Source organism: Saimiri boliviensis, chromosome 19 (genome assembly GCF_048565385.1).
Source record: "Saimiri boliviensis isolate mSaiBol1 chromosome 19, mSaiBol1.pri, whole genome shotgun sequence".
NCBI classification, from domain to species: Eukaryota; Metazoa; Chordata; class Mammalia; order Primates; family Cebidae; genus Saimiri; species Saimiri boliviensis.
The window spans coordinates 38,862,312-38,872,663 of record NC_133467.1 but is presented as its reverse complement, the minus strand read 5'-3'; the positions used below and the strand labels follow the sequence as shown (position 1 = coordinate 38,872,663).

The 10,352-nt window shown below is 59.8% G+C and overlaps 1 protein-coding gene across 4 annotated transcripts; it reads left to right on the top strand.

Moving 5' to 3' along the window:
• Positions 1 to 217: 217 nt before the first annotated feature.
• ZNF687 (zinc finger protein 687) lies at positions 218 to 10,204 on the top strand. Of its 4 annotated transcripts, XM_010329702.3 has the most exons (10): positions 793 to 1,100; positions 1,733 to 1,810; positions 4,678 to 6,803; positions 6,921 to 7,099; positions 7,481 to 7,657; positions 7,768 to 7,930; positions 8,063 to 8,392; positions 8,506 to 8,618; positions 8,809 to 8,950; positions 9,087 to 10,204. In XM_010329702.3, the coding sequence occupies exons 3-10, from the start codon at positions 4,695 to 4,697 to the stop codon at positions 9,579 to 9,581; spliced, it is 3,708 nt and encodes a 1,235-aa protein (XP_010328004.2). In that variant the 5' UTR covers positions 793 to 1,100; positions 1,733 to 1,810; positions 4,678 to 4,694; the 3' UTR covers positions 9,582 to 10,204. The 4 variants fall into 4 exon arrangements, with proteins under 4 accessions (XP_010328002.2, XP_010328004.2, XP_003941989.2 ...); XM_010329700.3 differs by lacking the exons at positions 793 to 1,100; positions 1,733 to 1,810 and adding an exon at positions 218 to 784; XM_003941940.4 differs by lacking the exon at positions 1,733 to 1,810.
• Positions 10,205 to 10,352: the final 148 nt, after the last annotated feature.

The following is a 10,352-nucleotide window of genomic DNA, read 5'->3' as shown; positions in this document are numbered from 1 at the left end:
TTTCCCCCGCCTCCAAGGGGTGGGGCAACAAAGCGCGGGAAAACTCGACCTTGACCCCACCCCCTACTTCGTGCTGGGGGCGGGGAAAAGGGTAGCTCTTAAATGGGAAATGGAGCCGGGAGTCCCCTCCAGCCCATGTTTAGGCCGCCTGTCAGTTGCCCCTTTAAGGCCTCTTTGGAAATAGCCCAGGCCACGCCAGCACTCCTAACGTCACCTCCCCCGCTTCCGGTCCGCAAGCCTTTCGCAACCTTTAGGTCCACGTTCCTTCCACGCTCCAAATCCCGTGCCCCGTCCAGGCCCTCCCGCAGAGGGAGGAGCGACGGGTGACGCTGTCGCCCAGGAGCTGGCCTGCGTGAGGACCCTATCCATCCGATTATATGGCGATTTAGACGGTGGGAAGACCGCGAGGAAATGGTCAACGGATGACGTAATGTTTGGCGTGGCGTCCCATTCTGTGACTTCTGCACTGCTTCAATGACAAGGGTTTAGTTTGAAACAGCGCAAACGGACCTAAGCTCCACGCTCCACTCCGAGTCAATGCGGTTCTGCTCAAAGATCCCACCATACAGAAGCTGGGTTCCTTACATTCGCCAGAGTGAACAGCAGCTTCGATCTTCGAGCGGCCAATAGGGAGCCAGGGGCGGAGACGCACCTGGGGGTTCCCCCCTTCAGCAGGAGAGCGGGGCAGCTGGCTGGCTTCTTTCTAAGCGACAGAGGCGGAGGCCAATCGCTTTCGAGACCTGCAGATGGGGCAGACGGACCCCGGCGCAGCCAATGGGGAGAGGTATCTTCAGAGGGCCTCGGCCCCTTGCCCAATGAGCATAAGAGGACTGTGCAGGGCTAGTTCCGAGCGGCAGTACTTAAGGCCAACCCAGTGCCGGGCTAGGAGGGGCGCAGGGCTGAGCGACGGAGGCAAGGGCCAATGGCGAGTGCGAAAGCGGGCAGCCCAGACCCGGAGCGCGGAGGGAGGAGAAGGAGGGGGGAGGCTGAACCGGAGAGAAGCAGGAAGTAGCGGCGGCCGCGGGGAGGGCGGCGGTGGCGGCGGTGGCTGGAGTAGGGTAGAGACCGCCGGGTCTCGGCCCGCAGGAGGAGCGGAACAAGTAAGCGTGCCTGGGGTAAATACCCGCCCTTGGCTCCGCCCCCTGGGGGGGGCGGGTAAATACCCCCGCCCCTCCCCCACTTGGTCAACTACCCCCTTCTCCGCGCCGCCCCCTGGGGCGGCTTCTAGGAAGGCCCAGACACCGCCTCCGTCCATTGGGGCGGATGGGCGAAACTCCTGGCCTGTTGAAACCACAGCCCCTAGCCGGGTAAACCCCCAGGAGGGTTCTGTACCCCAAGTCCTGGCGCTCCCAGCTCGAGAGGCACCCGAAGTGCGGCCCGGAGGCTGGAGGCTGCGGGATGTCGCGACCTAAAATGGTGTCCGTTCCCGGGGATGGGGGCGGGGGAACTGGGCCAGGCGGGAGCGGAGCCTGCACCCTGACTGGGCGCGGGTCAGCCTCCAGGCCCGGGCACGATTCAGGCTTGCGTCCCCGGCCCCCTGCGCACCCTCCGATCAGTCTCCAGCCTCGAGAGAGCCTCCGGGAGTCCGCGGCGTGAGGAGGCTCCGCTGCGCCGGGAGGGGAGGGGACGATGTCCGAGTTGGGACCGACCCCGGCTGAAGAGCTGAGAGTCGCTCAGAGACCGCCCTCTCTCACGCCCCCTCTTTCCCACCTCCCCACCCGCTCCTGTGTAGTGCTGAGTCCCCAGGTGCTGCGTAGCAGCTCCCAAAGGGCCTGGCCTGGCTGAGGCCCGGCCTTCGCCTCGCACGCAGGTGAGAGTAAGAAGCGTCGCGCGCCTCAGTTTCCCCCGTAGTTTCTCTTGTGTACACCCCGCCCCCTCCTCGCAACCCAGGACCTGCTCCCCGCGCCGGCCGTCGGCAGATGGCAGGGACTTAATTCCGCCCGCTGCCCAGCTTGGCCGCAACCTAATCGCTGCCAGCCCCTTGCCCTCCTCTGCGCTGCAGGCCCTGGGTCTGGGCAAAGGCCAGTGGAGCCCCCACTCGACCTGGGCCTGTTCAGCCTCTTCCTGTTAGCCTCTCTGGCTTTTGGGGAAGCACAGAGGGCAAGGGGGCGGGGGAGATGGGAGCCCTAGAGACAGGGCCTTGAGCTCAGCGGCTTGCTTGGTCAACTGTCTGCTCTGGGTGGGTGGCCATCAGATGACCTCTAAGTCACTGGGACACTCAAGAGGGAGGTGGCTGGTGGGGGGTGGCGGTTGAGTTCGCAGGTGTTTTCTCCTGGTCCCCCTGCTCTTTGCTGTACCAGTCCACTTTTCTGAGGACCTGAGTGGAAGGTAACTCAGGCCTCTGGTCGGGAGGGCCCGGCTTAGGAGGGCCTGTAGAGACAAGGGGCTTTGTTTAAACCCGGAGTCTGCAGAATTAAGTGGAGGGGTGGGTGAGGGAAGGGATTCCACTTTCTCTGGTTGGTATCCTTTGCCCCCCACCCCCACCTTGGTCCCAGCAGTCCCAGCAGTCCCAGCTGCCACATGCTGGTACTGTCTCCAGTTACAGGCTGAAGGCTGGAGAGAGGTGGGAGAACGCCCTGGGAAGTGGCCTGCAACCTGCGCAGGGAATAGACTCTTCAGTTGCCTCGAATCCTAGATAAAGAAACCCTCATGGGGAGACAAACTCTGAGCTGGCCTCCCTGTTCGTTTAGTGCCACATCATTCTTGTGGGATTTTTAATTTTATTTTTTGCACTTGGCCAGGTTGAGGTCAGGTGAGACTTTCTGGGCTGCTGTTGCCACAGGACAGTTGAAGGGTGAGGAGTTGGTTAGGGGATGGAGCGGGGTGAGGAGCTCAGAGCAGCAGAAATGGTGAGGGGTCAGGGAGCCTGGCTTTTCCCCACCGTGGCAGCTGTGCTGGATAAGCTTGTACTCTGGGAGTTTTAGCCTCCAGAGAGCAAGATGGGGTGGAGAGGGAGGGGCTGGCTAGGGGATCGCCAGGCACTCCGGGGAAGGTAGTGAACGAGCAGCAGGTGTTTATGACAAGAAAGGCCTAGGCTGGGGCCCTTGTGACCAGGCTGCCATCACCATCACCATTTTCCCCTCTGTCTCTTCTCTTTGTCTCTTTCTGTTCCTGTGTCTTATTCTTTCCATCTTGGTCTCTTGGGTAATTTCTTTGAGTCCATTTCTTGCTACTGACCAAGCTAGATCTCCAGGTGCCAGTGATTGCCCCAGGTCCCTAGATGTGATCCTGTGTGGCCCCGACTCTTGCCTCTGACCCCAGCCCTAGAGTTCCAGTGCTTATTCGTTTCCAGCTCCTCCTTGACCTGACATATTCTTGCTCGGCCCAGCTGGAACAGTAAATTGTATTCTTAAGTGTGATTCTTCCGTTAGCAATTTTGTATCATGCTCAGAATAACCCTATGGTATATAGATACTTGCGCCCTTTGGCTTTTCTTATTTTTTGAGACAGGGTATCACTGTCACCCAGGCTGGAGTGCAGTGGCACGATTGTGGCCCACCACAGCCTCGACCTCCCTGGCTCAGGGGATCCTCCCATGTCAGCTGGGAGGCATAGCTGGGACAACAGGCACTCGCCATCATGCCTGGGGGTTTGCGCCATGTTGCCCAGGCTGGTCTTGAACTCCTGGGCTCAAGTGTTTGGCCTCCCAAAGTGCTGGGATTACAGGTGTGAGCCACTGCATCTGGCCATTTGTGCCTTCTTTCAAACAGCAAAATAAAAGACCGTGAAGAAACTTGCTTTTACCACAGGCCCCTGATAAAGCTGAATGAGGATCATTTCTTGTCTCGGCTCACGGCATTGCCCCTTTGCACCCATGGCCTCTCAGATCTCTGTGGACCCCAGGACCCCAGAAGACCCATGAAGAATATGAATTGATTCCATGCCGACATGAATGAGCCCTAAACCTAGAGCATGGTGTACATGATCCTCAATAATAGTATCTATGATTTCATTCTGTGCTGGGCACAGAAGAAGTTGCTGGGGTGCCCTTCCTCAAGCAGTCTCCAGGGCACCAGAGCCCTCGTCTCCCCAAAAGTGTCCATCTGTCAGCTCTTGAAGAAAGAAGTTGTTTCCACCAAGATGCTCACTGAGCTCCGTTACCCTTCCCTGTTCCCTTTAGCTTATTTTGAGATAGGGTCTTGCTCTGTCCAGGCTGGAGTGCGTTGGTGTGATCTCAGCTTACTGCAGCCTCCACCTCCTGGGTTCAGGTGATTCTCCTGCCTCAGCCTCCTGAGTAGCTGGGATTATAGGCATGTGCCACCACACCCGCCTAGTTTTTTGTATTTTTAGCAGAGACAGGGTTTTACCATGTTGGCCAGGCTGGTCTTGAACTCCTGACCTCAAGTGATCCACCTGCCTTGGCCTCCCAAAATGCTGGGATTGCAGGCATGAGCCACTGTACCCGGCCCCTTCCCTGTATTTCTGAGAACTCTTTTCCCCTGCTTTCTCTGGGTTTTGGTGCCTGCCAAGTTATGGACGCTAACCCTTTTCTGATTTTAGGGTTTGGCAAACCAGTCATCTCTGGCATCTTTGTAGGATTCACGCTGTGGTGGAGGTGTGCCCAAGCTGGAGTGCGTGTGGGTTCTGAGAGGATAAATATGGAGATGCTGAGGGAAGAGCTCCAGGATCTCTCTTCCAGATGTCTCAGTTTCTCCTCTTTATTCTGGTTTTCATCAGGTCTGGGACCTGCCGATATGGGGGACATGAAGACCCCTGATTTTGATGACCTCCTTGCTGCCTTTGACATCCCTGACATTGATGCGAATGAAGCCATTCATTCTGGGCCAGAAGAAAACGAGGGGCCAGCAGGCCCAGGGAAGCCAGAACCCAGTGTGGGAAGTGAATCTGGAGACGCAGCAGCAGCCTCTGCCGGGGACGACTCTGGAGTTCCAGCCCCGGCCTCTGACCATGGCCTGCCACCGACAGACATTTCTGTAGTCAGTGTCATCGTCAAGAACACTGTGTGTCCCGAGCAGTCTGAGGCCCTGGCTGGAGGCTCCGCAGGAGATGGGGCCCGGGCTGTGGGGGTGACTAAGGAAGGGCCTGTGGGGCCTCATCGAATGCAGAATGGTTTTGGGGGCCCTGAACCTTCCCTGCCAGGAACCCCCCACTCTCCTGCTCCTCCCAGTGGGAGCACTTGGAAAGAAAAAGGCATGGAAGGCAAAGCTCCCTTGGACCTGTTTGCTCATTTTGGGCCTGAGCCAGGGGAGCACCCGGATCCTCTGCCTCCCTCTGCGCCCTCTCCCCCTCGGGAGGGGGCTATGACCCCGCCTCCTTTCCCCTCTCCCTTTGAGCTGGTCCAGGAGAATGGCCTAGGCATGCAGCCACCTGCTTCTTCCCCACCGCTGGGGGCCTTGAAGCAGGAGAGCTGCAGTCCCAATCATCAGGGCCTAGCCCAGCAAGGCTCAGGCTCTAGCCCTGATGCCACGGGCATCCCTGGTAGCGCCTCGCCTCCCCGAGTTGCTGGGGTGCCCTTCTTCAAGCAGTCTCCAGGGCACCAGAGCCCTCTTGCCTCCCCAAAAGTGCCCGTCTGTCAGCTCTTGAAGGAAGAAGATGATGAGGGGCCAGTGGACAAGTCTTCCCCCGGAAGTCCCCAGAGTCCCTCTAGTGGGGCCGAGGCTGCAGACGAGGACAGCAATGACTCCCCTGCCTCTTCCAGCTCCTCTAGGCCTCTTAAGGTGCGGATCAAGACCATCAAAACATCCTGTGGGAATATCACAAGGACTGTCACTCGGGTCCCCTCAGATCCTGAACCACCTGCTCCCTTGGCTGAGGGGGCTTTCTTGGCGGAGGCTAGCCTCTTGAAGCTGTCCCCTGTAACACCGACCCCTGAGGGTCCAAAGGTAGTGAGTGTCCAGCTGGGTGATGGTACAAGGCTGAAAGGCACTGTGCTGCCTGTGGCCACCATCCAAAATGCCAGTACGGCCATGCTGATGGCAGCCAGTGTGGCCCGCAAGGCTGTGGTGCTGCCTGGGGCTGGCACCAGCCCTAAGATGATTGCAAAGAATGTGCTGGGCCTGGTGCCTCAAGCCCTGCCTAAGGCAGAGGGGCGGGCAGGGCTGGGGACTGGGGGACAGAAGGTGAATGGTGCCTCGGTGGTGATGGTGCAGCCTTCAAAGACAGCCACTGGGCCAAGTGCAGGGGGCGGCACGGTGATCTCACGGACCCAGTCCAGCCTGGTGGAGGCCTTCAACAAGATCCTCAACAGTAAGAACCTGCTCCCTGCCTATAGGCCAAACCTGAGCCCGCCAGCCGAGGCTGGGCTGGCCCTGCCTCCCACGGGCTACCGCTGCCTGGAGTGTGGGGATGCCTTCTCGTTGGAGAAGAGCCTGGCACGGCACTATGACCGCCGGAGCATGCGTATCGAGGTCACCTGCAACCACTGCGCCCGCCGCCTGGTCTTCTTCAACAAGTGCAGCCTGCTCCTGCACGCACGTGAACACAAGGACAAGGGGCTTGTCATGCAGTGCTCACATTTGGTCATGAGGCCTGTAGCCCTTGACCAGATGGTGGGGCAGCCAGACATCACACCCCTGCTGCCTGTAGCTGTCCCAACTGTCTCTGGACCTCTGGCCTTGCCTGCCTTGGGCAAGGGTGAGGGGGCCGTCACCTCCTCCACCATTACTACAGTTGCTGCTGAGGCTCCTGTCCTGCCGCTCTCCACAGAGCCGCCCGCTGCCCCTGCCACCTCTGCTTACACGTGCTTTCGCTGCCTGGAGTGCAAGGAGCAGTGCCGGGACAAGGCTGGCATGGCAGCTCACTTCCAGCAGCTCGGGCCCCCCGCCCCTGGGGCCACCAGTAATGTGAGTCACCTTTCACAGTCCCGTGGGGACAGGATCTGGGAAGGCATTGGGGGCTTGGTTAGAAGTAATGGGGACAGGCTACTCCTCACCGACTTACCTGTTTGACCCACTTGACAGGTGTGCCCAACCTGCCCCATGATGCTCCCCAATCGCTGCAGCTTCAGTGCCCACCAGCGCATGCATAAGAATCGACCCCCCCACGTCTGCCCTGAGTGTGGGGGCAACTTCCTGCAAGCCAATTTTCAGACCCATCTCCGGGAGGCCTGTCTGCATGTCTCTCGCCGTGTAGGATACAGGTGCCTCGGACCCTTCCTCCAGAGCGTAGGGTTTCATGTGTCCCAGCCTCAGCCTTAGATGGCCTTTCACGATCCCCCGTCTCCCCTGCTGTATCCCTCAGCCCTATTGTTTTGGCGAACTCATCCCTGAGATGGTACGTCCTGCCTTCCTGACATCAATATCGATGGGGGGAGGAGGGCCACCTCTGGAGCTTCAGCTCTGCCTCGGCAGCCTCCTTTGGGGAACGGCCTCTGCACCTCCCCCCATTCTCCACCCTGCTCATGTTCCACTGCTGATTTCCTTCTTGGAGTCTACCCGGTCCTGGAGAAAAAGTGTGGGGTGCTGGGGTGGGCCTGGAGATGCCTCCCTTATTACCACAGGGCCTCCTGCTTCCTCCCCAGGTGCCCCAGCTGTTCAGTTGTGTTTGGGGGTGTGAACTCCATCAAGTCCCACATCCAGACGTCGCACTGCGAGGTTTTCCACAAGTGCCCCATCTGCCCCATGGCCTTCAAGTCTGGGCCCAGCGCCCACGCCCATCTGTACTCCCAGCATCCCAGCTTCCAAACACAGCAGGCCAAGTGAGGCCTAGGGAGGGACGGGATGGGGCGGGATAGGGAGGGCGGGCTGGGGGGCAGAGGGGAGGGACTGCACCCATCCCTGCCTGATGTTTGCTTTGTCCTCACCTCAGGCTGATCTACAAGTGTGCCATGTGTGACACGGTCTTCACTCACAAACCCCTCCTCTCCTCACACTTCGACCAGCACCTGCTGCCCCAGCGGGTCAGTGTCTTTAAGTGCCCGTCTTGTCCTCTGCTCTTTGCCCAAAAAAGGACCATGCTGGAACATCTCAAGGTACGGGGCAGAGCCGTGGGGAACGTGTGCTTAGCTGGACGGACATGGGGCTGGGGCCACGTAAGTGTAAGCGGGGGGCTTTGGCACAGCCAGGCCCTTCCCCACAACAGCCACCTCCCTTGTCTCTCACAGAACACCCATCAGTCTGGGCGCTTGGAGGAGACTGCTGGGAAAGGGGCCGGGGGTGCCCTGCTGACCCCCAAGACTGAGCCTGAGGAGCTGGCTGTTTCTCAGGGAGGGGCAGCCCCTGCTACTGAGGAGTCATCTACATCTTCAGAAGAAGAGGAAGTACCCAGCTCCCCTGATCCCCCCCGCCCGGCCAAACGGCCCCGGCGGGAACTAGGGAGCAAAGGCCTCAAGGGTGGGGGTGGGGGGCCTGGAGGCTGGACCTGTGGCCTGTGTCACTCCTGGTTCCCTGAGCGTGACGAGTATGTGAGCCACATGAAGAAGGAGCATGGCAAGGTGAGTGGGCCCTGAGGGGAGTACCATGGGCTGGGGGTGGCACTGGGACTGTCCGGGTGACAGTGGGATGGGGTCCTGGAGCCTGGCTCTGACACCTACCCCTGCTCTCCTAGTCAGTGAAAAAGTTTCCCTGTCGGCTGTGTGAGCGCTCCTTCTGCTCCGCCCCCAGCCTGAGGCGCCATGTCAGGGTCAATCACGAGGGCATCAAGCGAGTTTACCCCTGCAGGTAACTCCTTCTCCCCACTTCCTCTTCCTGCCCAGCACATGACCCTCTGCATGTGCCAGAGTACCTTCGAGCCTGCGGTTGGTCTCGGTGGCCTGACCAGGCCTCCCTCTGCTCCGCAGCCCCTCCTCAGGAGCAGGGCCCTGGCCTTCGGGCTGTGCCCCTGCCGCCATCCTGCCCTCTCCCATTTCAGGTATTGCACAGAGGGAAAACGCACCTTCAGCAGCCGCCTGATCCTGGAGAAACATGTCCAGGTCCGGCACGGCTTGCCGCCTGGGGCCCAGTCCCCTGGCCGGGGGAGCACCCTGGCTCGGGGTCCCAGTGCCAGAGCCCAGGTAGGCAGGGGCCTGGCCTGCTGTTAGGACTTTGAGTAGGAAACTGGAAGGTAGAGACCGTGGCCGCAGGAAGTGAGGGAGGGGTGCCAGGGGCAGTGGGGGTGGTGGTGAGGCCGTTGCTTCCACTTTTCTTCAGGGGCCGGGTCGGAAACGCCGCCAGTCTTCGGACTCTTGCAGTGAGGAGCCTGACAGCACGACACCGCCAGCCAAGTCCCCCAGGGGCGGACCTGCATCTGGAGGCCACGGCCCCCTGCGCTACCAGAGCAGCGGCTCCACGGAACAGAGCCTCCTGGTGGGGTTGAGGGTGGAGGGTGGCGCCCAGCAGTGCCTCGACTGCGGCTTGTGCTTTGCCTCCCCTGGCTCCCTGAACCGGCACCGTTTCATCAGCCACAAGAAGAGACGGGGTGTGGGTAAAGCCAGTGCCCTGGGGCTGGGGAATGGGGAGGAAGAGGCCCCTCCATCAAGGTCTGACCCCAATGGTGGAGACTCACCCCTGCCAGCTTCTGGAGGCCCACTGACCTGTAAGGTCTGTGGCAAAAGCTGCGACAGCCCCCTCAACCTCAAGACCCACTTCCGCACGCACGGCATGGCGTTCATCAGGGCTCGGCAGGGGGCTGTCGGGGACAACTAGGCCCAAGCCTGGGACTGACCTCTGGGAGCCTGGCTGTCCCTGCTGCTGCCTGGTCCCTGGGCTGGGGAGTTTCATTAACATGAACAATTTGTTAATTTCTCTCCAACCTGAAGAAAAGCTTTTGAGGATTATTCTAGTTACTTGCAACCTCCCTTTGGGTTTGGCCCTGGAGTCCTAGTAGCGTGGACCCTCCATTCGTCCTTTCTGAGCCCAACACTAATTATGCTCCTGCTGCAGAACCCCCAGTGTGGGCCTGGGGTGGGAGGATGGGACTTAGGTGTGCCTGCTAGACAGGTGCGGGGAAGGATTGACGGGGGTGTCATGGAGGGCCACACCTCTCCGTAATTCCTTCAGGCAGGGACTGGAACGTTCCTCCTCTGGGCCAGGCCCTGCCCTAGTGCCCCCTCCCCACCAACTCGCTGGCACTCAAGTCCCCCACCCCTGCAGTGCCTTTCACTTCTTTTTTTTTCCCCAGAAATCTGGCGGGGCGGGGGGGTTGGTGGGGATGAGTCCTGTGGAGAGGACAGGCTCTCAGGAATCCTTTATTCTTGTAGTAATAATACTAACAGTGGGGGAACTAGGGAGAAAACCAGACCATTAAACTGCTTGTGGTCTCATCTCCATTCAGGCCTCTCTTTCTGTGACTTGGACAGTGTGGACTTGACAGGAAGCGGGTGAGAGTCAGAACATGGGAGGCCTTTCCTTCTCAGAGAAGAGGTGGTGGTGACCAAGACAGGCAGGGAAAAAGCAAACCTCTTTCTGTGTGGTACC